Source organism: Corapipo altera, unplaced genomic scaffold (genome assembly GCF_003945725.1).
Source record: "Corapipo altera isolate COAL_440 unplaced genomic scaffold, ASM394572v1 301, whole genome shotgun sequence".
Taxonomy (NCBI): Eukaryota; Metazoa; Chordata; class Aves; order Passeriformes; family Pipridae; genus Corapipo; species Corapipo altera.
The window spans coordinates 451,131-478,417 of record NW_020884926.1 but is presented as its reverse complement, the minus strand read 5'-3'; the positions used below and the strand labels follow the sequence as shown (position 1 = coordinate 478,417).

The window sequence follows — 27,287 nt, the reverse complement described above, 5'->3', positions numbered from 1 at the left end:
GGGACTGGGATAGCACAAGGACCGGGGCAGTGCAGGGACCGGGGCAGTTCAGGGACCGGGACAGCGCAGGGACCGGGACAGTGCAGGGACCGGGGCAGTTCAGGGACTGGCGGGTCGCGGCCGTTCCGGCGCTCGGTGTAACGCGGGCGGATCTGTCGGGAGTGTCCCGAACTCGGTGTGCAGGGAAGGTTCTGAGCTCCCCGGTAACTGGGCTCTCCGGTCCCCGCCGCTCCGAGCGGTGGCTCTGGGAGCGATGGATGCCCCGTGTCCCTGCAGCTCCCTGGGATCGCTCCCATCTCCGGGCGGTCACATCTCCCCGCAGCAGCAACTCCGGGACAGGGAGGACAATTCGGGAGCAGCCCGAGCACCTCTTGCTCCTGCCGGGCTCGGGGCCACCCGTGTGCCAGGGCCTCGCATTCCAAGGAGGGAGGGGAGGGGACTCTGGGAAGGAAAATCATCGTGTTGGCACAATTATTGCAGCCTGGGCAGGACTTCAGGAGTTTTGTGTCTTTCTTCTCCATAAGCACAGGCCGGCAGAGGCTGAGGGGCAGCGAGTTTAGGCAATCATTCTGGGTACATTGTACTTGTCATCCTGAAAAATAATTTCTTGCTTTGCTGTTGAAGGCAGTGCTAAGGAAACTTGGCAGTTAATAATTGTTATCAGGTGAATTCTTGTGGTATTGTGTTAGAAGAGGACAGGGTCCAGCATACTCTAAAAATTTAGGAAACGTGGAAGACACCAAATCTCCTCAGCTCAAGAGAGACATGGAGCTCCTGGAGCAGGTCCAGTGGAGGCTACGAGGAAGATTAAGGGACTGGAGCATTTCTTACACATAATCCACTATCAGCCACTCTTCTTCCCCGGGGATCCCTGCCATTTTGTCAGAAGGAATGAGGCCATTGGGGTCCACTCACGTGTGACCCACCTGTCACTGGACCTGCTGCCCTGGTTTCTGTGGGGCTTGGGGGTGGAACAGTAAAGTTCAGTGTGTGGTATGTCTAAAAACATACACTATGTTAGTGCAGCGTTACATGTCACTGCACCTGGGATGAAGGAGATTTCTTTCTCACTGGAATATTTTCTAGGCATCCTTGGAGTGCCAGGATTCATTTTGGTTCAGGAAAGCTGTGTAAAGCTCAGGTGTCCTTTAGTCCATGTTCTGCTCCCTCCCCGTGCAGCTGGGACATGGGCTCTGCCCTTGTCTCAATCCTGTTTCTGTTTTGGGGTTTCCCCCTGTGCAGTGACAGAGGTTCAGCAGGTGAACAGTGCTGTGCTTGGGACATTTTGGAAGGTCCAGGGCCTGTGCTCAGACAGGAGCTCAGAATAAGCTGCTGACCCAGAGTGGTTCAGATCTTGTCCTTAGGGGTCAGGTCTCGGCTGTAGGGGAGAATAATCTCCAAAATGATTCCGTGAAGAAGTGATAATTCAGCTCTAACCATCAGGCCAATCTCAGCTCAGGGAGCAGAGAGTCAAACGTGTCCCTCCCATCAGTTTAACCTTCCCCTGGCTGTAACAAACACACTGAGCTTAGAGGAGGAGGGAGAACAATGGGAAGATTTTGTGTGGTTTGAAGGAGAGAGGCTGTTACCCAAAATATTTCCCTGTTGTCCCAGCCCTGTGAAATGCTGACACCCAGAGAGTCAAATAAAGGCAGAAAAACGAGCTCTCAGCAGCAATCATCCCAACCCAAGTGACAGCCTCCCCTGTTAGCTGGAGTCATTGGAGTTATTGGGGAAAATGTAAAGTGCAAGTCTTTGCATATTTAACGTGTCTCTCAATTTTTGTTTCTGATTCCCAGATCTATTATAAAGTTATTAAAGAAATTGAGCCAGGAGAAGAGCTCTTGGTGTGTTTGAAGGAAGGTGGTTATTCCCTTGGGAACATGGCGCCCAGCATGGAAGGTAAGGCCTCCAGAGGACCTTCTGCACCTCTCTGCAGCACACCCAGGAACACTGAGAGCCTCAGTGAGAGCTGAGCTGGGACAAAACCTGATCCAGTACCTCCCCCTTCTGTTGCTGTTGGGATTTTATGCTCATTTCCACTCTTTCCCTGGTGGGAGTGACTGTCTAAGTCCACGATGGTCTTTATTAAACTCAAGACATGCAGCAGACTAATTTTCCCCTTCCCTGTGAGGAACATCGTGGTTTTGAATATGAATGGAGGTGCCTTTTCCACCCCCAGGGTCACCGTGTTTCTTTAGGTGTAATAAAAATGGGCCCAACCTTTCCAAGGCTTGGAAAACAGCAGAGCTTTAGAGTACCTGGAAAAGGGGGATCCAGGCAGAGGGTGGAAGAGTCATCCCTAGAATTATTATTGCTGGGATATCGACACCTCACCTGCTCTTGCACAGTCCACTAATTTCTATAAATATACTCTCATTTACCATCTGTGTTTAAACTATTAGTTGGAAATACTGTTCTATACAATTAATCACTGAAATCTGAGTTCTCTCACGTGGGCTTGTCACAGTGCATTTATGTTCTCTTACCTGCATATGAATATAATTTCAGATTCAAATTTGCAGTGAAATCCTTTAAGAGTGTGCATAGGATGTGCGCAGTTAGTTTCAAATATTTCTGGAGAACAGGATAGTTTGAGGATTTGTGCTGCTGGAAGCTCGTTTGCTGAAGGGCTGGGGGTGAAATGTGGTAGCTGCTGCCTCACTCATGTCAAATTCGGGATTATTTTTTTACTGTTCTCCCCCCCGAAAAGTTAATAATTTTCTCGAGGCCGACACACAGAGATGAATAATTTCTGTACCCTTTTTTTGATGTCAGGGAGAAATCAGAATGAAAACTCACCGCTGTTCTGCATTTCAGTTTCTAGCAGGCTTTTATGTGAACAAGCAAAAAGTGCTCCTTGTTTTCCATCTCTGTCATTATGGAACATTTATCTGTGTCTTCCTGGTAACGTCTAGTGCTTTTGCCGCATAATTGCTGTCAAATTACGCCAGGCCAACATTAAATATTTGACTCCTTAATACTTTTTACTTTCAGCAGGGCTATCTTCCTGCTGCCTCGCAGCCCCAGTTCGCTTCGGAATTAACAGGAAGGAAAATGCAAAATTGTTCCACACAAAGATAATTATCATAAAAATCTTTTCTCCCAACCCCAGCCAAACACAGCAGACCCCTTATCACTGCAGGAATTTTGAGTAGGGCACTTGAACTCCTTTGAGATTCGAGTCTGGTAGATTAGCATGTAGATGCCACATAATTGTGTTCCCCTTGGTTTCTCTGAAAGCTATTAGGCACTGATTTATTTTTCTGTTACATTCCTGCTTTGTCCTGAGTGTTACTGATGGAACTTCAGATAGGCACATATAACCACAGATTTGACAAACAAGACACAGAGAACAGGCAGCAATTTCTCTGTAACTGGGTTGTTCTTTTCTTTTCAGCCCCTTCTCCCTGTCAGACACCAGAGCAGTTACCTTTCTGAAGGGCAGCATTTGCTGTTTTCATTTGTGATGCCTAAAGAAAGGGGAAAACTTTAATGAGAACTTGTTTTGAAGGGCAACCTTTTTATTTTTGGTACTTAAAGAAGGAAAAAAGAAACCCTTTAATGAACCTGGAGTCTGCAAACCGGGTGTCTCGTACAGACACAGAATCGATACCAGGTCTGAGCTCAGCCCTGATTCAGGTTTCAGTTCTGCAGGGGGATGATCTGGCCCTGAGTCTGAGCTCAGTTCCTTTCCCTGCAGGGTATTTATTGAGAAGTCTGGTCTCTAACCTGCTGAAGTTCAGGAGCGGGAATGCCACAGGAATGGGTGTTGGATATGGGTATACCAGCACAGAATTATGGAATGGTTTGGGATGGAGGGGACCTTAAAGTCCATCCAGTGCCACCCCCTGCCATGGGCAGGGACACCTCCCACTAGCCCAGGTTGCTCCAACCTGGCCTTAAACACTTCCAGGGATGGGGCAGCCACAGCTTCTCTGGGCACCCTGTGCCAGGGCCTCCCCACCCTCAGCTGCTCCACCAGTCCATCAGTTCTTCCTCTCCTGAACCTGTCTGAGCATCCAAATAGAATTTACAGCCGGTGGCAACATGAATAACATGGCTTTTAGCCCTATTTTTGCCAGTTCTCTAGTTCTTCTTTCCATGCAAATTTCTTTTTCCCAACCCAGATATTCTGAAGCACATGCACTGCTTTTCCTGTCCTCCATCTTTTCTACCTGAGTCGTGTTTGATCCTCTTGTACTGTGTGTGATTCGGGTGATCTGGCAAAGGAAAAGGAGAATTAGAAGCAAAATCTCTTCTCTGAATTATTATTGGGGCTATTAAAGTATTTCATCTACTTCCCTGCTCTGTGATCTCACAGAAAGGACAAACCTGTGTTGCTGTTGCTCAAAGCAGGCAGAGCTGGGTCAGGTGTGTGCTGGGAGGGGGTGCTGCCAAGTCACCCAGCTTTAGCCAGGGATGGAGGAAATTATTCTCCGTGGATGGTTTTCCAAACTCAGAGAGGATTTCCCCTTCCTAGAGGAGAGCTTGGGTGAAATAAGATGCAATTAATCGTGTAAATCTCAAACTGAAGAAGGAAGAATTTTGTCTGGATTTGCAGAAGGAATTTTGATGCATTTTCTCTGAGGTCAAAAGAAGAAAAAAATTCTGTTTTCTCCGTTCCAAGTGTTTTCATGTCTGGGGAATTGCCAGGGTGAGGTGGAGGGATTCTGGGAGTTCAGCAGGAGCTTTTTGAGGTGAAGGTACCTGGGGGTTCCCAGCCTGGAGGGTTTCAGTAGCTCCTACAAAAAAATCCTCCTGGGTTGAACCACTGCTGTGTTTACAAACAAGTGAGGAGGGGAAACGTTGGCTCTGAGGCAGATGAACACCTTGCCAGAGCATTTCCACGGATCTGGAGTTAGTGAGGGATTTATCCTGTTCCCCACAGTGCAGTGAGTGACACAGCTCCTGTCCCAGGGACATCTCCAGGCAGAGCAGTGGGGTCATGTTTGTTGGTGCCAGTGCCTGCTCTGAGCCCAGAGCTGCACCCTGGGGCAGAGGAGCCCTTGTTCCAGGGCTGACACGGGTTCATCAGTGCTGAGGAGGGCTGGCAGGGTGAGCTCACTGCCTCAGCCCACGGTGTGTGCCTGCAGGACCCCTGGTGCTGTCGGGTTTGTCTCTCCTGACCTGAGTTACAGACACCAAAGGTACCTGGACACACCTTATCCCAGCCCTCACCCCCTCCTTGCTGCCTTCATACCAAGCATGGTTTTGGTCTGTAAACATGTGCAGATGAAATACTGAGTTTTGCTCAGTAATGTTGTGTTTCGTGCTGTTGTTACAAGTAAAATGCAATAACAAGACATAACATGATACTGGACTTTTTTTTCCTTCTTTTTTACTTTTCCCTCACAGTAATAATTTGGATTAATTTAATGCTACTTTATCCTCAGCCTCTCGGTACTGCTGGTTTTTATGTCCTGTTTTTTCCACGTTTTCCTTCCCAGGGACATAAAACACATGAGTTACATGTTGATACTTTTCTGCAAAATGCCAGTAAAGGGAAATTCTCTAAGGAGCAGAGCAGGGCCTGACCCACTCCACGGTGAGGCTGCTGATAGCAATTTCAGAGAATATAATCTGTCAAAATCAGCAGAAATGGGAAAGATTGGGTATTTCTTTTTCCCCCTAGGTCTCCTTTTTTCAGTCAAAATCCCCCTTCCTCCCCAAAGCAAAATGTTGACCCGCTGGATTTCGTTTCTTTTTCACATCCCTCTTTCCTGCAGTTCAGGAAATGCTGGTGCATCCCTGTGGCTGCTGTAGGATTGTTGGTGCCCTGTGTGAATGGGTCTGGCACCCCTGGCCAGGCTGCTGGGATTCCCAGGGGGCTGCACTGGCCCTGCCTCGGTGATACTTTCTTTTTCAGCCGTGTTTGACTTTTCCCACGTCGATATTTTCTGTGTAGGTGTGCAAAGTGTTGGGTTTCCTCTGCCCACGTCGCTGCTGTAGCAGCTTCTGGAACCATGTCTTGCTCAGTTTTAAGCTCAGGTTTAAATAGGCTGTGTGGGGAGAAAGGGAGATGGGAGCTGAGTACCCGAGTGCGGGTGGGGACGTGGTGACCCCCGGGTGTGACACTGCCCGTGCTTCTGCTCCTGGCACACTTACAACAAAATTAACCCTGATTTATATAAAACACCATTCCAGGCCCTAAAGCTCAGCCTAAGTGGTTGCAAATGTGCAAAATTTGGGGTGAACAACTGCAAGGGGGACTTCAAAGCAAGGGTTTGCTCAGAGGTTACAGATTTTGAATATGGGTCGTGGCTGCAGAGCAGCCCCAAAAACCAGAGTGTGGCCACTTCCCACCCTGAGAGCAGGGGATGGATCAGCTCCATCCCAGCATCAGCCTTTGGCTGCATCTCTCAGAATATTCCCACTCTTCCCTTTGAGCTTATGCACTTACCACAAGCTTTCCTTTTGAAAGTAAAGTGATCAGAAGAAGGGAACGAGGCTTAATGGGAAGCAGAGGACGAGGGGAGAGCAGGACAGGGAAACGCGGCACCAGTGACTCAGTGGGGGCTGGAAAGCTTCTGTTTCAGGGTGGAGAAACCCGGAGCTATCCTGACTCCCTCGCAGAGGTTGTTCTCCTGGAAAATTTACAGCTCAGAGCTGATTGTTTGGCTTGGCACTATGGTCAGGATGCTGCCTTGTAAACTTAATAATAGCTGCCCTCTTTTTAATTTGTTTGACCTTGACTACAGTAATTTATTATGTGCATTAGAACTTTTTTTTTTTTTTAAAGAAGAAAAAGCAAAGAGCACAGCAACAAAGCCTTTGGCTCCCTGCTCTTCCTTCCACGGTGCTCTGGGTTTGTCTCCTCGGGCTGATGATGCCCTGAGCTCTCACAGTTGTGAGGGAGGAGTTGAGGGGAGAACATTAGACAGACAATTTCTTAGAAAGGAGCTTCTCCAGGTTTGTGCTGTGGCAGTTTTGCTTTTCCCAGTATCTGTGTTTATGTGAGTCTGGGTTGTTCCTTTTTCCCTGGCAGCCCCTTTTGAGGAAAATCTCATCCACATTTTCGAAGACCCTCCTTGCAGGCAGCTCAACACTCCACAACAACCCAGTATTTTGTGTGTCTACCAGTTCTTGTAGGTCTCTCTGTCTCTGCAAAGGCCAGGACACAAAGAAAACAAGATCTCCTCTGGTTGTGTGATCTACATTTTTTTTCTTAATGCTTAAAGTGAAAGCAGCTGCTGGCACAGCCTCCCTTGGGTTCTCTCTCCCCTCACTTGCAGATTTGCTCTTTGTTTGTTTGCCGGATGCTCACAGAATTTTGCCTTCTCTTTAGTGTTGGGTAAAATAATCCAGCCTGGTGGAACTCGGTGCCCCAGGAGTGCCAACCCCCTGTGTGTTGTTGCAGAGGAGCCCTCGTTCCGCTGTGAGGACTGTGATGAGCTCTTCCAGTCCAAGCTCGACCTGCGGCGGCACAAGAAGTTCGGCTGCAGCGCCGTCAGCTCCCTCTACGAGACCCTCAATGACGAGATCAAGCAGGAAGGTCTTGGAGATGGACAGGCCTATGAGTGCAAAGACTGTGAGAGGATGTTCCCCAATAAATACAGGTACCCAAAAAGTGCCAGACCCTCCTCTGGCCTCCCCTCTCCCTTCTCCTTCACCGGCCTGTCCGAGGATGGAGACGCGGGACCGAGGGGGGAGCTGGGCAGCCTGGGATGGCTGCAGGGATAAACCTTTCCTTTCTCCATGGGGCTAGGGAGTGTTCATTTTGGGATCCTGCAGTGCCCATTAGCTGTGGGGCAGTGTTTTATTTCACCCTGATTTCATAGACTGATGCTTTTCCTTACTTGTTAGGGGAGGCACCCACAGACTGTTGATGTGAACTTTAAATGGTTGTTTTCTGGGTTCCCTGTGGCTCCTTCAGGGCTGTGACAGAGCTTGAGAGACCTGGTTCTGGGATCTTTGCACCATCTGCTCCCATGTGCTCTGGTTCTGAGGGAAAACAGTGGAATTAGTTCTGCCAGCATGTGCATGAAGGCTCTCTGTAGGTAACTCTTGGTCACTGGAGATCAGTGGGTTTAAAGAGGCATCGTTACCCTGAGATCTCTGAACACGGCCATGAGCTCCTGTTTGATCTTGCAGAAGCAATTAAAAGATTCTATTCCAATCAAATGTTTGGTTTCGTTTGTGTTCACCAAGCATTTTTGTAATAGAAATGTGAAAAGGAAAAAAAGGAATATCGGATATTCTCCAGTTTATGGTTTACTTGCCATAATTATTCAGTTATTATTACAATAAGGCAACTCTAAACAAGGATTAATTTTTTTTTAAAACAGGAAAAACTTTTGGGGCCTCTGAGTTTTAACTGAAAATTTGCATCTTTTAAGCATAATGTGGTAGTAATCAAAAGCAGGTTTTTAAGAGATCTTTGAGACTTTTTGATTCATTGGCAAGGTGAGACACAAACGGTAAAACATTAGGGGCCAGCTTTAAAAAGTTGAGGGGCTTTTTTAATCATTTTAAGATTGTGTTTATTTGCATCCTAAGCCTTTATAAAAGCCTTTATAAAATTCTATAAAACCAGAGTTTTCTCTGTTTACCGGAGGCTGAAGTTCTCACATTCTCATTTCTTTTGACTCCTGAGATGAACGAACCCCGCGCACCACGAGGTTTGTCATAAACTGTGAGAACTGGCAATCCCCTGTCAGGCACTGCATGAACAGAGCAAAAACCTCGGGGTTAAAGCCAATGTAAGGCCTGTTTCACTTCAGCTGAACATTTAAAAACATGCATTTGTCACTTTGAACTTAATTATGTTGAGACTTTCAGATCTTTGATCTGGGCGAGTGAGGAAAAAAATCTATTTTAAAAAACTCAGAGAACAATGAAGTGTAAAGAGCATTCCCTGATGCATCTGCATCCAACAGGGCTTGGCTGGGCTGTGGGAGGTGTAAAAGTTGGGGATAGATACTGTGATACCTGTCTGGGGTCCTGTTAGCCCAGTGGGTGTCTTTGTCCCTCACCTTGTGTCTCTACATTGACCACTTTCCATTAGACAATGAGAGTGCAATTTTCTTATTTTTTTTTACCTGAAAAGACAAGGAGAACTCCCTTTAAATGTTTTCAGTGTGTTTCATTTTTTTTTTTGGTGGGCAGCATCCCCATTCAGTGTGTGACACGCTGCTGGATTAGTGGGGCTGGGAGGGAATGTCCACATCTGTCTCTCCCCCATCAATCTGCCACATTTAAGACCACTAAAACACACAATATACCCACTCAGTGTGCCTAGATGGTCTTAGAATTTTTCAGAAGTTAATACAGATCAAATCAAGAGTGCCACTGGGGACCTGAAATTGAGCATTTAGCAGCTGACTAAATAAATAAATGTTTTGCTAATCCCAGTAGGTACTTGCCTCTAAACAGTATATTAGTTTGTCTATATTTGCTGTAAATAAACTCATAAATCACAGTTAAAAGGAGTGTATTTTTGGATGTGTATATGCAAGGTTTATGTTACTTTGGATGTGTAGAAAATCTGGTAGTTTTAAGAACACCATTTCTTCAGCAAAATTAATATTGCTTCTTTAAAATGAGTGGATTGGCAGTTTATAAGAGGCATGTCCATGAATATTAACTACCTGGCTGGAAGCAGGGGAGGTTCTCCAGGGGAGCAGGGGGCTGGTGGCTGCAGAGGTTTGGGTGGAGAGTGGCCAGGCTGGTTGCAGTCCCCAGACTCACTCGTGATGAACCACTTTGCACAGTGTTGCCGCCATCTCAGGGCACAGAGAGTTCAGTGCAGGGCAGTTTTGGGTGGAATTACCCTTTGCTCTGGGAATTTCCAAGGACACCAGATCCATTCTGCCCCACCTGAGTGCAGCCAGGGGCTGGACTGAGAATGGTCACAGCCTCTGAGGAGAGTGAGGGCAGTGGAGTCCTGAGCATGTGCCAAGGCTGAGATGACTCCTGGGTACCCAGGGGGTGTCTTCCTTGTGGCATTTAATGCAGACTGGCAGGATTTCCCAGTAGTGTTTAGCTTTAATGCTCCTATAAAAATGTAGCCATGCTTTCAAGTTCCATAGGAATGATTTAATATCCATCTGTAGGGATTTCAGGCAGGAGGAGATTTCATGTGAGCTGGTCCTTCCTCAGAATTCACAGTAAGGGGAGTGTTTGTAGCTCCTGTTAAACTACCCCGAAAGAAGCAAAGGGTGCAAATTTTCTTCCCTTATTTCTCAGGGCTGGCCCAAGAGGTGCAGAATTCCTGGCCTGAGGGGTGAAGGATTTCTGGCCAGAGAGGTGCAGAGTTTTTGGCCCGAGAGGTGCAGGATTCCTGGCTGGAGATGCAGGACTTTTGGCCTGAGAGGTGCAGGATTTTTGGCCAGAGAGCCACAGGATTCCTGGCCAGGGAGGTGCAGGTTTCCCATGGCACAGGGAGAACAGAGCACCGTGTGCCATCCCTGCCATGGCCCTGTGCCAGCAGCCACTTGGCATTGCCACCATCCCCCTGGTTCTGGAGGCACTGCCAGTTGGTAGAAGGCAAAATTGCTGAGTTGAGTCATCAAAGATGTCTGACATTTAGAAGTGAAATGTGTTTGCACCTTATCATGTTTCTTCCCAATGCTGGATCTCTCTGTTCTGGGAAGCCTTGGGCCTGGTGCCCATGAAAAGGCAATGTGAGAGTCCCAGCAGCAGCAGGGAATATCTTGTCTTTCCCTGGGGGATACCACAGGAGTCTGGGTCAAAAAGTGCCCATTTTTCCCCTCATCAACCTGCAGGGTCAGAGCTGGGTTTGCCTTCCTTTCCCCCCTGCAAATGGACTCAAGTATTAATCAGAAATACCATAAGATACAGTGACATTTTGAGGTAGAACAGGGCAGCTTCCATCAGTGAAATAAATGCTAAAAGGTTCATGGTGTTTGGTGCCACTGCCCCTCTCATGGTCCATGAGCTGCCCCCCTCCTACTCTGAGGCACCAGGTAACTCTGCAAACACCCCACAGGCTGGTTCTCTGTCACCCTCCCTGTCACCTCTCTGCTCTCAGTCCTGCCAGGTGACAGCCCCTGCCTTGGCAGTGGGTGCCCAGGGCTGGGCTCTGGCCACTGCCCCAGGTGAGCCCTTCTCTCTCCCCCAGCCTGGAGCAGCACATGGTGATCCACACGGAGGAGAGGGAGTACAAGTGTGACCAGTGTCCCAAGGCTTTCAACTGGAAATCCAACCTGATTCGTCACCAAATGTCTCATGACAGTGGGAAACGGTTTGAATGTGAAAACTGTGTAAAGGTACAGTGGGGACACAGGGCACTGGGGGGGGCTTCACCTGGGACAGGACCCTGGGAAGGGGATGCAGGTGATGGGTGGCCCGTGCTGGTCCCAGGCAGGGCAATGTGGGGAGAGGTGCCCCTGCTGTCCCCAGCACAGGGAGAAGGGGTGTCCTCACTGTCCTGGGCATCCCACTGAGGGGGTGCAGCTCAGCCCTGCCCCAACCCACTCCCCTTTGGCCATTTCCCAGGTACTGGAATGGCAGATGTGGGTGGGCAAACACCTCTCAAACCACCAGCATCCCACACTGAGGGAGGTGCCACAGCCTGGCAGGGCACCCACAGCCCTGACCCGTGTCTCGAGAGTCTGTGACCAAAAAAACCGGCCCAAAATGTCAAGTTTTTCACACATATTCTCTTCTCCCCCTGCTCCCGGGGTGTGTCCCGCAGGTGTTTACGGACCCCAGCAACCTCCAGCGGCACATCCGCTCCCAGCACGTGGGGGCTCGAGCCCACGCCTGCCCCGACTGCGGCAAGACCTTCGCCACCTCCTCGGGCCTCAAGCAGCACAAGCACATCCACAGCACTGTCAAACCTTTCATATGTAAGTTGTCCCGGCCATCCCAGGCTGTAATTGCAGGTATCCTGCGGGGCCTGCTGTGATTTCAGAGCTCGGAGCTGCTCCAGATGAAATTCCCCTGGGATTTCTTTTTTTTTTTTTTGGTGTGTGCTCCCTGTTCTTTCAGTAAACACTGGTGGCAGTTTTTGACTTTCTTTAGGAGTTAGGAGCTGAGTCTCTCAGTGGTCCCAGCGATGCCATCTTCTCATATCTTTTCTCTCTCTCATCTTTTTTTGCCTTGGTAATTTTCGAATGTTCCTGTTGGTGACATGGCCTGGTTGAAATGTTTTTCGGGGATGCCTCAAATCCATTGTAAAGAACTTGGAGTAGTCACAGAGACTGAGAAGGTGTTTTTTAAAACGAGGGTTTTTTTCTTCTTTATTTACTGCATGTTTCATCTAGATAGTGCTGGAAGCCAAATAAACAGCAGATTAACTGTGTCCTCAGTGCTCTCCTTAGCGGGATATTTCCAGAAGGGCATTTTCCTTGGAGAGTCATCCATCTCATTCCTTGTCATTCCCAGGGTTGTATATTTTTTTTAATTGACACAGCACCTATTGGGTTTGGATGACTGAGCAGGAAGGTGGTTGTGTCACAACAAAGCTCCAGGAACTTCAGGGATCACTTCCTGACACTTCAGAACACGTCGTTCAGGCACAGGCCGGGATCTGGGTTTGATTCCAGGCTTTGATGTTGGGGTAGGGAAGGCACTGAACCCACTGCTGCCTTTTTCCCCTGTTCTGTAATGGGAACAGCATGCAGGGGTGTCCTGGGAGACCCAGTTCATTAAATTGTCCTGCAGTAACCAGCCGGGTGTCAGCGGAGGAAGAAGAAATGCTCTTCTTGCTCATTTTGCTGCCACCTCTCATTGGGGGACGGGCACATGAAAGGGATGATTTGACTCAGGATTGCTGCAGCAGATGAGGGATTTCTCCCCATAATCTCCTCACTCTCACCTCATCAGAATTAGGGAGTTGTCAGGCCAGGTCAGTGTGTGAAACAACTGGAGGGTGATCCTGCCTGGGCAGAGATGCCAGGGGGAGTCACGGGATCAATGTGGAACCCATTAGTAACTTCAGCTCCACGGGGCAGGATCCACCAGGGAGTTTTTCTTTCCCATTCAGTGGAAGAAAAGGGTTTGTGTGAGTGTTTGTTTGGGTTTTTACCATGTTATATCTGGCTTTAAAAAGACCCCAAACCTGTAACATTTTAACTGCAGAACTCAGAAGGGTGAGAGAGGACATTTCACAAGGAGTTAATAAATCGTTGTACAGCTGGAGATTTAACAGGTATTCTCCAGTTTTCCCTATTTTTTAGGGAATTTTGTGCACTATTGTATATATCTAGCAAAAATTCCTGGCGTGAAAAATGGAAGAATCATGAAATCATAGAATTGTTACAGTTGGAAAAACCCTCTAAGACCATCAAGTCCAGCCTTTAACCCAGCACAGTGTTCACCACTAAACCATGTCCCCAGAACAATTGAACAATTCCAGAAAGACAGTTCAGATTAAATTTCCAGTGTAATCAGAAACCAGCCTCTTTAGTGACAGTCCACTGGATTTTGGACTGAAATGTCAAATTTGTTAAATTTTATTAATCTCTGCTTTGAACTTCAACTGAAATTTATTTATATTATTATGTTTTCAGAGCTGCTGGTGAAACAACTCTGTCACCAGTCATTTGATAGTCAAGCACTGATAGAAATCCTAAAAATTTAGAAAAAAAAACCAGGGAAAATCATGCTCTCTTTTACCTGTCAGTAAAGCTGGGAGGGAGGGAGGGGGGAAGGAGAACGTAGTTGGTCCCTGAGTTGTAGGACTGGGTGTCAGGAGAGCTGGGATTCGTGTCCTTGCCTGCCCAACTCCAAACAACATCCTCCCCCCTCTTTGTCTCCGTTTCCACGCTCACAAAGGGTGATAACAGCAGTTCTCCGGTGGAAGGAGCGTGTTCCTTCACCACCACACGGGATTTATTCCTCTGTTGAAAGAGGCACCAGATCATGAAAAGTTACAGTGTTTTGATGTACAGAAGAGTTTGGGTGGGAATTTTGTCTCACTTTGCCCCGCTCCTCCCACACCAGCAAAGTCTGTAGGGGAAAGGGGTCATAAAAATCCACGCTTTGAAAGCTTGGTATTTGCAGGGTGTTAAAGGGAATGCTGATGTAGCTTCACTTGGGAATTTAAGTTGGATATTAGGAAGAAATCCTTCCCTGTGAGGGTGGGGAGGCCCTGGCACAGGCTACCCAGAGAAGCTGTGGCTGCCCCTGGATCCCTGGAAGTGTCCAAGGCCAGGTTAGAGGGGGCTTGGAGCAACCTGGGCTGGTGGAAGGTGTCCCTGCCCATGGCAGGGGGATGGGACTGGATGAGCTTTAAGGTCCCCTCCAACCCAAACCATTCTGAGATTCCACGATCATCTTTACTGAAAATTCCCCAAAAATTTGATCAGGAGTAGCACATCCCCTCAGGTTTCTGTGGAGCTGCTTGCTGAGACGATCCCTAGGACGGGATTTATCCCATGTGGGCTCCCTCGGCTGCTCTGACCGCCCCGGCTCCGAGGAAAGGGGATCCCGGGGTGGGGGAGGCTGGGGGAGTTCCTGGTGAGCCCGGAGCCATTTCCTGGTAATTTCATATCGCTTTTGTTGTTGGTTCCTGTTGACGCTTTAGGTGAGGTCTGTCACAAATCCTACACGCAGTTCTCCAACCTGTGCCGCCACAAGCGGATGCACGCGGACTGCCGCACGCAGATCAAGTGCAAGGACTGCGGGCAGATGTTCAGCACTACCTCCTCCCTCAACAAGCACCGCCGCTTCTGCGAGGGCAAGAACCATTACAGCCCCGGGGGCATCTTCGCCCCCGGCCTGCCCCTGACGCCCACCTCCATGATGGACAAGTCCAAACCCTCTCCCAACCTCAACCACGCCAGCCTGGGGTTTAACGATTATTTCCCGTCCCGCCCGCACCCCGGGGGCCTCCCGTTCTCACCTGCCCCCCCGGCCTTTCCCGCCCTCACCCCGGGGTTCCCGGGCATTTTCCCACCCTCTCTATACCCCAGGCCCCCCTTGTTACCGCCCACACAACTGCTCAAAAGTCCCCTCAACCACACTCCGGACGCGAAGCTCCCCAGCCCCCTCGGGAACCCGGCGCTGCCGCTGATCTCCGCGGTGAGCAACAGCAACCAGGCCCCTTCCGGGGAGGAGAAATGTGAAAGCAGCCTGGAAAACTCCTACCTGGAGAAGCTAAAAGCCAGGAACAGTGACATGTCCGATGGCAGTGACTTTGAGGATGTCAATACAACCACGGGCACGGACCTGGACACCACTACTGGCACGGGATCTGACCTGGACAGTGACGCAGAGAGCGACAGGGACAAAGCGAAAGACAAGAGCAAACAGATGGAGACCAAGCCAGATTTCGTCAGCAGCTCCGTGTCTGCGAGTTCCACCAACACCGCCAGCGAGATCCCTCTCTTCTATTCTCAGCATTCCTTCTTTCCTCCCCCCGAGGAGCACCTGCTGCCCACCACGGGAGCAGCCAATGACTCCATCAAAGCCATCGCCTCCATCGCAGAGAAGTATTTTGGGCCTGGCTTTATGGGGATGCAGGAGAAAAAGATGGGTTCGCTCCCGTATCATTCCATGTTCCCTTTCCAGTTCCTCCCCAATTTCCCCCATTCCCTCTACCCTTTCACGGAGCGGACCCTCAATCACAACTTGCTGGTCAAGGCAGAACCAAAGTCACCCAGGGACCTCCACAAAGTAGGCAGCACCAGCTCGGAGTCCCCCTTCGATCTCACCACGAAGCCAAAAGAGATTAAGCCAATCCTGCCGCCCCCGAAGGTCCTGCCAGCCCCGTCCTCGGGGGAGGAACAGCCACTGGATCTGAGCATTGGCAACCGCATCCGAGCCAGCCAGAACGGAGGAAGAGAGCCACGGAAAAACCACATTTATGGGGAGAGGAAGCTGATGGCAAGTGAAGTCTTACCCAAGATTTCCCAGTCTCAGCTGCCTCAGCAGCCGTCCCTGCACTACGCTAAGCCATCGCCCTTTTTCATGGACCCCATCTACAGGTATTAACATAGCCTGCCTTAAGCCTTTCTCTGACCAGCTCATTTTCTAGCTGACATCACACCTTGAGGCAGGTGGGGATGTAGGTTGTTTGGAAAGAGCAGTGAACTCCTGCTGTGGGTGTTTGTGCTTCTCAACACGTTGAATTTCCTGAATGGGAAGGGCAGAGTAATTGTGAGGAGCCCTTGTAATCAATGTGTGTAAAGAACACATCCTTATTTTGATAAAGAAGAAACTTGACCTATTTAAGGACTCTCCCACGAGCCATCACTAAGATGGCACTTCTGCTGGGGAAATTCCAGAGGTTTGATTCGATAAGAATGCAGAGTTCAGATGCCTCGGAGCCCAGGCTCTCATGGCTTGGGAATGAGTCAGGAGCCCTGGGAGCCTGGAAATGCAGCTCTCCCACTGACTGACTTGATGGCCTTTTGTGAGCCACTTCACCTTTCTTCCTCCCACCCCCTTTTTCTTTCTGGTGCCTTTTCTTAAGAGTTTCTCGGCTCGGGGGAGCGGCTGCTGCAGATCGAGTCTGACGAAACTTGTTACTCCTGGAGTAACAAGTGCTGTGTAAACACATGGTGGTGTGTTACCACCCAGATCTCTCCCAGAGACGTTCCTTGCAGACTTTTCTTTCTTAGGAGACAGCAAGGGTTTTCTGGTGTCAGTTGAACAGATGGGTTTTGAGGAGGGCCTGATGCCTTACGTCATGCCTAGAATGAGCTGAGCGTGGAAGGCGTGCGTAGAGCAGGCTGGGTGAAGTTATCCAAATGCCAGTTAAACTTCCAGAAAGAATGAATTCAGGAGCTGCAAAGGGAAGACTTGAGCCTTTTGTTGTTTGAGGGATTTTTGTAGAAATCTGTTTCTAAAGGAAAGTGATGTAAAGCTTTGTGGTGGGGGTACCAGTGAATTTGTGTGTCACCCATCCAGGCACCGGCACCACCTTTGCTGTCCTCCTGCTCTGGATGAGGTGGATGTGGCACGTTTGTTTTTAGCAAAAGAAGGGTCCTCAGCTAGTTTCATTTTGACATTAGCATGTCAAAATATTAATTAATGTTAACTTAGATATTAACATGTCTAAATACTTCATGTCATCTATTGGGATACATGTGTTTGGCCTGGAAGGCTCCTGGATTCAGTGTCCAGCTGGTTCCTGGAGGTTTGTCCTTGCATTCCTTGGGCTGAATGTGAATTGTGTGCCTAGTGATCCTCCCTGTGTCCAGCCTGCTGGAAGGTTAAGGGATGTGCTGCAGGAGCTGGTGTTTTCCTGGTGCTGGAAAGCCTCAGAGTCACCACAGTGTGACGTGTCAGCACCAGGATGGGTCACTTGAGCATTCAAAGGGCTGCAAACAACACCAGAACGTCCCCAGTGTCACTGAGGCTGCTGCCTTCAGCTGATAACTGGGGGGAGAGGTGATGTCAGTGTCTGGCCAGGCAAAGGAGCTGCTGGGCTGGGATCAGTGAGCCCTGGGTGCTGGCTCTGCCAGCTCAGGGGTGATGCAGCACTGCCTGTGTGCCATCCATGATGGAAACACTGCATCCCAGCCCAGGAGGGGCTGTGTCCTGCCTGGGACCCACCGTGGCCATCTCCCATCTCCTCCTGGAGAACTCAGTCAGGATACAAACAGTCCAGCATTTGTTTTTGTAAAAAGTATTCCTGGGGAAAGAAAATAAAATCAATAAATGGGACAGAAGGGCAAAAGCATTCACGTTGTATCCTGCCACCTCTGGGCATTGTCAGCAGGAATGTTAAAATAACACGGGCTGGAAAAGCCACTGCCAATTAAAATAGCGGCCTCGGGAAAACCATAAAGGTCCAGAAGACAGATGGAAGTGAAGGATGGGGGCATCATTTGTTGCATTCCATGGGATGCACATAGTTTTAGTAATATGTTAAAATAGAAAGTCAGCGGTGGGGCTGCTTGCGAATCAGACTTGTGATGTAATGAGCTAAACAGCCCAGCTTCCAAGTCCCAGCTTGAAAAACATGGAAATATTTTGTTTCTAAACTTCCCTTTATCAGACTCTCTCACATCATTTGGCTCCTTCGTTTTTCTCCCAAAGGCCACTTAAATCCTTGACATTTTCTCCTGGTGATATAATTTAATGCAGCCAGACAGCCTGAAAGTGGGGCAGTTCTGAGCTGGGCCTGTGAAGGTGCCGTTCTCAGGCACTGGGAGATGAGTGGCTTTAATCCTGCGGGCACTGCGGAATTCGGCTCTGACGAGGGTGTGAGGACCTTGCTGTGCTCTCATTCCCAGTGCTGGGAGATGGTAAAGCCGGTGCAACGCTGTCAATCCACCCAATTTTATGCCTGTGGGCGGGCAGGGCTCTCTGCAGACGCCTCTGCCGGGGTCAGGGATGTTCCCTTGGGCATCACAGCCCCAGGGAGAGCAAAGCTGGGCCGGGTGAGGGTCCCAGGGAGCAACTTTTTACATATCCTTTGGCAGATTGTTGTTTTTCTGACAGCTCATGCCCATAAAAGCACATACCTTCCAAAGCCCCGTAACTCGGATGGCATTTCCAATCCAGCTCTTCTCTCTCCCTCTGCCCAAGAAGAATTAAATGCAGATTAAGCACAGTTCACTGACTGCACTCTGCAGGGCTCTTCTTTAAACTCTTTGGTAATTTGATCCATGCACCAATCTAGCTGAAATGCAGCAAAATAATTTGCTCTCATTTATGCTGGACTAATGTAGTTAAAATTACTCTTACTCTTGGATTTCTGCTGTTTGAGCTGGATGGACTCAATTCCAGCCATTTAAAGAGGCAGCTGTGTTTGTTGGAGCTACTTCCACAACACTTTTTTCCCACAGAGGACATTTCAGTTTGTCTTATTGGTGATTCCCCACCACAGTTTCCCTGCCAGTAGAATATTTTGTGAAAGCAAAGCCAGTATTTTCAAAAATAGGAGCCTCACTTTCGGGTCATTTTTGTACATCAGGTGCTTAAACATGAAACATTTGAGTGGCCCAAGGTGATAACCAGAAGAGCTCAGGTTTATAAGGTGCTTCAGAACTCTCCCACCAGTTCCTCACTTTTTAAATTGTTGTCCACACGTGTTTACCAAAGAAACTCAATGCAAATTATGTCTCAGCTGCGAGGGAGGAAATAAATATGAAACACCTAATGATTTCAGCACGCTTGGGGCTGCAAAGTCTGGCCCAGTGTTAACTCTTTGGATTAATACAAACTCTCAAAGACAATTTCTTTTCCGTGCAGGGGCTGCCTGCTGTGGACTCTAGAGCTTCTCCCACTCAGACGTTGCTTTTGCTGTAAATGCAGGGGTTTCATGACATTTCACAGCAGCAGAGGTTTATAAAGCACTACAGAAGAGCAAAATATTTTCTTAGTCGTCAGTCTGATGGCTGAACAAATACTGCCCAGAGGAGGGGGTCTGTGTTCCTATGATTCCCAGTGCCTTTTGCAGGGTAGTTGTGGGTCAGAATTTGGAGTCTCCGGTAGAAGGGGAGGGCAGACATTTGTGTCAGCAGGAGAATAACCCCGTGTGTTTGACTGAACCCCCTGCAGAGGGTCTGGCTGTGCCCCTGTGAGGTATGTAACCCTCTGTGTTGTTGTCCAGCAGGGTGGAGAAGCGGAAGGTGACAGACCCTGTGGGTGCCCTAAAGGAGAAGTACCTGCGACCCTCCCCGCTGCTTTTCCACCCCCAGGTAACAGCAGGGACGTTGTTGTGCCACGTTGGGTGAGTGCCAGGGGGTTGGGATGGAGCTGGTACAGTCAGGCCACTGGCATCACCGGGATCTGACTCCTCCTCATCCAAGGGCTTGATTGGGATGTCCACTGTGTTCCACCAGTTACTTTCAGACACTTTTATCTGTGCCTGGTTTGAGCATGATGGCAGTTATGCCTTGATGTTCCCTTTGCATTACCAGAAGAACAAGGATGAGGTTTGGGCAGCTCTGCTGAACTCCCCTTTCCCAGGCCAGAATGCCTGGGTGGTTTTTCCTTCGGGAGCCCCTGGTGTGGTCACTGGCAGTGGTGCAAAGTGGAGAAGGACTGTCCAGCACCCAGGCAGCTGCATTTTGTACCTGCCTGCTGTTCCCTGACATCACCTGCAGCGTGTGGAGGAGCTGGGCAGTGGGTTCAGCTGTGCCTGCTCCAGAGGCATGTGATGGTCACCAGCTATCCCCATCCCTCCTGCTGTGGCCAGGCTGGGATCCCAGCCCCGTGGTCCTTATTGTGCTCTCCTTTATATTCACATGCATTGTTCTCCCCTGATAGTGTTTCCCACCTTAGATAAATAACTTGCAGGTTTGTGAAAGCTGGATCCTGGTTGCTTTCACAGCTAAACTTAGTTCCCTCATTGTTTCACACCAGCCTCAGAGTTTGGTTAATAACTTCCCCCGATTTTTCCTTCATCCAGGCTGGATAATGGTGACAGGCTGGCCAGGAACATCCTGTGTTTGTGTGAGTTAGAATAGTGGGGATATCTGCCTGTAAAGAATCTGATAGCAGGGAGGAGCCAGTGTGGCAAAGCAAACCAACGAGACGATGAGAAACGTCCAGACCCCGAGCAGGAGCAAAGCTTTGGGTGGAAGGTTGTTAACATTGTTCCCGAAATCCTGACCACGTCCTCTTCCCATGGCGATGAAAAGATGTGGAAGGTCTGGTTATCTCTAACAGCTTATCACACAGAATAGCCCAAAATTTACAATCACTCGGGCCCAAAACTTCCTGATAACTGGTTCTAATGAAGCGTGTGCTGGGTACAGATCCCTGGGTCTGGAGAGCTGCTGTTCCCATGCTGCAGTCCATCAGGGAGCTCAAATACAGCACAGGAAGATGGTCATTTGTTCCAGAATATGTGAGATTTTTACTATCAGATCCCCTTCCAGTGTTATCATGGAATATCCTGAGTTGGAAGGGACCCACAAGGATCATCGAGTCCTACTCCTGGCCCTGCACAGACACCCCAAGAATCCCACCCTGTGCCTGAGAGTGTTGTCCAAACACTCCTTGAGCTCTGGCAGCCTTGGGGCCCTGACCACCACCTCCCTGGATCCTAGATGCCTAAAATCCTAGATCCTTAGAAAAAGATCCTGGATCCACCTGGTCTTTTCTCCCTCTAAAGACGAGTCTGGCCTCAGCCCTTTCCTCTGTGACTCATCCCCCAGCTCTCAAAGAGCCCTCAGTGTGATGGGAGGAAGCAGAAGTTGTGATAAAAGTGTTCAGAAGACGTTTTCTCTCTCACAATGAATTTCAGGCAGCTCTTATTTTTCAGCCAGTCGTTGGCAGAAGTTCCTCTGCTCTCTGGGAGTTTTCCCACATTGTCTATTCCAAATTAAACTCTGGACAACATAAATAGCCAGTGTAACATTTTGATAACTTAATGGAGGACCTTTTCTCACCTGTTAACATTTCTTTTCTTCACCCTTTCTTCTTTATTATAACCAGGCAGTTGTTCCCTAAATAGCAAAGTGCCTTTGCCACTGTAGAGGCCGTGGCCAATGTTTAGAATTTTAAAACCAGCCTACGGCTCTGAAGGCAGCAAACATCTCTGACTAAGTGCCTAAAGAACAGGGCACAACAAAGGGTAGCTCCAGGTACCCCGGTGAAGGGCTGAGTGCAGGGCTCTGAAAGGTCCAGAGAGCATTTTAACGTGATGGTTTTGTTCCATGACTGGCAGCTGGGGCAGGGCTGGTGCTGTAAATGATCAAGTAACCTTTTCAAGTGGCTGGTGCTAAGTATTACTTACAATTTAGCATGGGCTGGGAGCCTCCAACCAAGGGGCCGTGGATCTATTATCAGGGAATGGGGGTTACTGCTCCTCTTGTTTTGCAGCTTATGAATGGCTGTCAGATTTCCACAATGTATTCTTGGGAGATTAAGACAACTTTTTTTTTTTAATAGTCGTATATTTTTAAACAATATCTTGGCTCTCTTCCCCCTCTGTCCCCCCCCGAGCCCAGTTTAATAAAGTGTAAACGTGCAAAAGGTCAGCCCTTCCTGTACAATAGAGCATCTCCTGGTGATAAATGGCTTCCTACTGCCTTCCGCCCCCCTCTGCAGCCAGCCCCGCTCCCCCCCTGCTCCCGGGGATGTCAGCACAGCCAGGAGGCAGCTTTATTGCTGCCTTGTTTGTTTTATCCCTCTTTTCTGCTCTTGGTATCTCGAAAGTGCTCTCAGGAGTGCACTGAGTTGGATTTTGGAGATGTCAGCATCGTCCTCCGAGCTGCACTTCTCTCTCTTGGCTTTTGGATTTCCAGTTTTGCTCCAATGAAAGTAAAAGTGCTTTTCTTTAGGTAGGATTTTTATTCAAATCCATTTTTTTCCCCCACATAGGCCAACTTCTTTCTTTCCTTTTTTTGTTTTCCCCTTCTCCTGTATCTCCAGCTTTTTCCCTTTCTCCCTCTTTCAGGTGTGGTGTTTACTCCAGTGTTTAGGTGAGCACACAGCTGTTGCAAAGTCATACAAACTAAAGGCACCCAGGGGCATTTTCCTCCGTGTCCCATCCCCAGGCCAGTGTGCCAGCTGCTCCCATCCCAGCAGGATGTGTAGCTGTTGGTCCTGCTGACTGTGACTCACCCAGTCACAGCTCACATCCAGGGCTTTGGCCAGAGTTCCCTTTCACTCCAGGAAGCTCAGCCATCTCCCACCCATCCTTCCATCACCTTTACTGGCTGCTGAACCTTTCCTACATATAATTAAAGTGTTGGCCTCTTTGCTAAGCAAACTCTCGGGGGACCCACTCCATCCTGAGCCTGATCCTAACTCCTCCTCTTCCCAGCTGCTCCCTTTTCACCCCTTCAGCCTCAGCCTGTCCTCTCTCAGCTCCCTGAGCAGCCATCACACATCCCTCCCGCCCCACTTTGGCCTGAATTCTTCTGCCTCCTGCCCAAAACTTCTGTGTCCCCTCACACCTGAGGTCATGTCCCTTCTGCTCCCCCACAGCTCCCTGCCCCATCCCCCTGAGCCCCTGGGAGGACAGAGGATGCTGTAGGAGACTTCAGACCTCCCTGCTTCCCAAGGCTTGGATCTGAGTTTGAGAGGAGAATTTGGATGCTGAGTTGTACCTCTGATGTCTGACCACGGTGCTTATTTTCAGTTTTATTCCTGGAAAAAGGGCAAACAGGCATGTTCTGAGGTAACTTGTACTCTGAAATGCTAAAAGCAAGCACAGGCACATTGTGGAAGGTGAACAAGTGCTGATTTCTGGGATCTAAAGTCCTGGCTTGGCCAGTTGTACCTTTCCTGATTTCTCCAAGACCAGTACACTGTTCCTGTCTTCCCTGGCTGGGATCAGTGGCTCCATTTCCCACTGTGCAGCTTCCAAGAGTGAGATCAAACATCAGCAACAAGCTCTGACCGACCCACGGGAGCTGAAAGCCATGTTTTGTGCACCAGCTCCTGCTCTTCCCGTGGGTTTTTGTGACACGAGGTCTCACCTTGTCCTTGCAGATGTCAGCCATCGAAACCATGACGGAGAAACTGGAGAGCTTTGCAGCCATGAAGGCAGACACTGGCACGTCCCTGCAGCCCCTTCCCCACCACCCCTTCAACTTCCGATCGCCGCCGCCCACCTTGTCCGACCCCATCCTGCGCAAGGGCAAGGAACGCTACACCTGCAGGTGAGGGACGGGCACCCAGGGAGCCAGAGCACCCCCAGGGCACGGGAGCACCCCAGGAGATGCCCCCCAGGCTGGGGAGCTGCTGCACCGGGCACCACGAGGGAGCAGGGATATCTCCACTGCCTCCCCGGGGGCGGGAGGGGAAACGAGGAGCAGCAGAATTAGCCCAGAGCGTTGGGATGACTAATCCCCTCTGAAATAGCTTGTTTTGTCTGGGAGGAAATCAGCATCTTCTGTTTGCTTTGTAATTTTTAATAACCCTGAGAGCGGATCTGGAGATTCTCAGATGGGCTCAGCTCCCCAGGCCAAGGCTCTGGTGTGTGGCAGCGAGCACTGTGGTTCCCAACTCCAGCACAGCCTCAACTGTGCCCATCTCTGCTGAGTCCATCCCTGGTGTGTCCATCTCTGCTGTGCCCATCTCAGCTGTGTCCATCTCTGCTGTGCCCATCTCAGCTGTGTCCATCTGTGCTGTGTCCATCTCAGCTGAGTCCATCTCAGCTGTGTCCATCTGTGCTGTGTCCATCTCAGCTGTGTCCATCTCAGCTGAGTCCATCTCTGCTGTGTCCATCCCTGGTGTGTCCATCTCTGCTGTGCCCATCTCAGCTGTGCAAAATGAGGGCATTGCAAACAATGGATGCAGGAAACAACTTCTTCAAACACACTTGCACCCCCAGAAGTCCTCGAGTGCCCATCTCAGCTCCAACAGCTCCTCTCGGAGCAAGTCACTGATTTTTAATAATAAACTCTGTCTCTGTTGTACCTGCAACTGCTCGAGGTTCTCGTGGTGGCTCCTGATGAGGTTTTTTGGGTGCAGAAAATGGGCACATGCTTTGGTTGATGTATCTCTTAGGTGCAGCTTTGCCACAAAAGCTGCAGGCTCAAATTTCAGCTGAATATTTAGAAATTGGAGGGTTTCACTTACAATAGGGACTAAACTTAAATTTAGATCCTCATGAGTTACCATTTGTGTTTTGGTTGTTGAGGAACACTCGCATGGACTGTTTATCCTCAGGACATCTGAGGGTGCTGAATGTGTCTGAAATTAAGAGAGTCTGCTCAAAGCTTCCTCCTACAACAGAGTCACAGAGTGCAGTCCCTCATCCTTAGTATTTTATTTCCCAGTTAGTATTTTTATTTATACCTTTTGAGTTTACTGTGAGCTGGTTTTACTGGGGAACACAGTTCCTTCCTTTATTTCCTGTTGCTGCATCTCCTTGCTCTAAGCAGCTTGTCAGCCCCATAACCCAGCACTGCAGCCTTTATCCAGGAGAAAATTCTGTGAATTCCAAGGGTGATGGAGCAGATTCTGTATGATGAGCAAGTAAACAGGGCTCTAAAGGACATCTATAAACATCTCACCCGACAGGATGACTGGGCAGGGATTAAACCCCCTGTATCCTGATGAAGGGACGCTGTAGTTAAACCAGGTCCTCAAGTGCCATGTCCACACATTCCTTGGACACCTCCAGGGATGGGGACTCCACCACTGCCCTGGGCATCCCATTCTAATGCCTGACAACCCTTTCTGTGAAGAAATTCCTCCTGGTGTCCAACCTGACCCTCCCCTGGCACAGCTGGAGGCCGTTCCCTCTCCTCCTGTCCCTTGTTCCCTGGGAGCAGAGCCCGACTACCCCCAGCTCCCCCCTCCTGTCAGGGGGTTGCAGAGCCAGAAGGTCCCCCCTGAGCCTCCTTTGCTCCAGGCTGAGCCCCCCCAGCTCCCCATCAGACTGTGCTCCCGTGTCACCTCTGTGACCCCTGTTATTCTGGGGTGAGTTTTGACCTGCACATCTTCCCCCCCTCGGTCCAGGAGGGAGCTGGGAGTGCCCTGAGGGATTTTGGGGGCGGTGTGAGGGTGGGTGAGGTGGGTGGTGTGGGTGTGGTGTGCTGTGGCTCCTGCCCTGATGGTTCCCTTGGCTGTCTCTCCCCAGGTACTGTGGTAAGATCTTCCCCCGCTCAGCGAACCTGACGCGGCACCTGCGGACACACACGGGGGAACAGCCCTACAGGTGAGCTGGGCCCGGGGCACCCCCTTCCCAAACCCCCCTCGCTCCCCACACTGGCATTTCTTCCCCTCTCCATAAAGCTGTGCCAGCAGAACACCACGGGCCTGGAGCATTACACAGAGTGATTCATAGTGTTGTATATTATGTGTACCAGCCAAAAATAATCAGGCTTGGCAGCCTGAAGATAGACACTTAACTTATATTTAGATGTATGCTGGCAAATGAGGGCTCTGATTTGCAGTGTTGTTTCACACTCACGTTAACCATTCATCTCAAGGACAGCTGAAGGTGCTGAATGGCTCTGAAATTCAGGCTGGTTTGAAGGGCTTGCCAGGACCTTCACTGCTGGGGCTGGCTGGATTTTTTTTTCCCTTTTCTGATGTATATCAGAGGTGCCTGGAGCAGTGGATCAAAAAAAACAAAGGAGAAGAGAAACCCTACAGAATTATCTGCTTTAAAATCGAGGTTTGGCAGTGTCTGACCTTAAATCCCGAAGTTTAAAGGGACTGATGGGAGGGGGGGCTTCACAAACAGTCTCACACATTCAGTGGGTGTTTCAGGTAGAAAGCTGGACTATTTTCTGCTGGTTGTGGACAAGGTGGTGTGATTGTGACCCCTCAGTGTGCAGGGGGGGTGTGCACAGGGACAGACTCTCCCTCTGGAGAGCAGGCACAGTGTCCCATCCCAGCACATGCTGGTGCTGTGGCTCAGAAAGGGGCTCCTGTTTAACTCAGGGCTTTAAACTTCAATAAAACTCGCAAGAAAATATGCGTAATATGTGTGTGTAGGTGTATAAATGACTGTTTCTCATGGAAGACCAAGCAGGGATCTTCCCCCCCCCAGTATTTTCTCCCAGTACTTTGCAGGCGGTTTCAAAAAAAACTTCAGCAAAAATACACTTTCTTGTTAGAATTGGGTCCATATATGAGCAAACCTGAAGGAAAGATGAATTGAGAGCTCGCTGCAAATCAAGCATTCTGTTTTCCATGATGTGAGTAAACGTTTTGCATGTTGTCAAACAACAGTAACAATTCAGTTTCGTTTTGGGCAGCTGATACTGCAGCGTTTCCATGCACAGCCATAAGTTCACAACAAAGCCAATGTGGCAGTTACTGTATGAAGAGAAGCACAAATTTATAAGCAGCAAAAGGCCATGTGGTCAAATACATCACAGTTTTATGCTCAGTTTGACTCAAGAGGCGACTCTCCCGCATTGTAGTTGCTGCTACACGCAGAGTCACGTTTATTTTCCATACAGAATTTCGAGTAGACGTTAGGTAAATTAAAAATACCCCCCTCTCCAAAGCAGACATATATTTTGGACCCAATCCCTGCTGTGGTGTTCGGGGCTGTGGTATTTGATACGAGGAGTGGGCTCTGTGTGTTCCCTGGGCACTGAAACCCTCGCTCCCGATTATTCGGGGATTGTAAGTTCGGTTTTCTTCCAAAAAAGGAGACTTGCAACTTAACAAAGGTTAGGAAAATAAAGATTTATTTGATCTGGTCTTCTCCCAGAAAATGGCCTGGGTGGATTTTTTTTGAGGTCTGACTCCTGGACAGTGTTGCTGTCTAACAGCACTCGGGAGAGTCGGAGCTGCCTTTGCAGAGGAGCTTTAATTATCATTGATTTGCTTTTTGCTCTCAGAGAAATGAGATTTGCAGCTTTGGCAGCCAGAATTGTTTGCGAAGCTTGTTTTTTTAAGTATTGACTTCGTGCAGGTAAAAGGAGGGTTTACTGATGTCTCCCTGACAACTTTGCTTTTGACTGTTTAAATGCTTTTCCTTTTGATTCTGTTAGTGCTAT

The 27,287-nt window shown here is 49.3% G+C and overlaps 1 protein-coding gene across 4 annotated transcripts in view; it reads left to right on the top strand.

Annotated features, from left to right (window-relative positions):
- The window catches only part of PRDM16 (PR/SET domain 16), a 258,310-nt gene that overhangs the window by 220,453 nt on the left and 10,570 nt on the right, over positions 1–27,287 (top strand). For 3 of the 4 annotated variants that reach the window (XM_027658224.1, XM_027658227.1, XM_027658226.1), the window contains 8 exons: positions 1,800–1,902; positions 7,361–7,559; positions 11,084–11,231; positions 11,660–11,813; positions 14,495–15,896; positions 19,475–19,562; positions 23,311–23,480; positions 25,409–25,486. In XM_027658224.1, coding sequence (XP_027514025.1) covers positions 1,800–1,902; positions 7,361–7,559; positions 11,084–11,231; positions 11,660–11,813; positions 14,495–15,896; positions 19,475–19,562; positions 23,311–23,480; positions 25,409–25,486 — 2,342 coding nt within the window. The remainder of the gene's footprint in view (positions 1–1,799; positions 1,903–7,360; positions 7,560–11,083; positions 11,232–11,659; positions 11,814–14,494; positions 15,897–19,474; positions 19,563–23,310; positions 23,481–25,408; positions 25,487–27,287) is intronic. The other variant, XM_027658225.1, reaches the window with a different exon arrangement.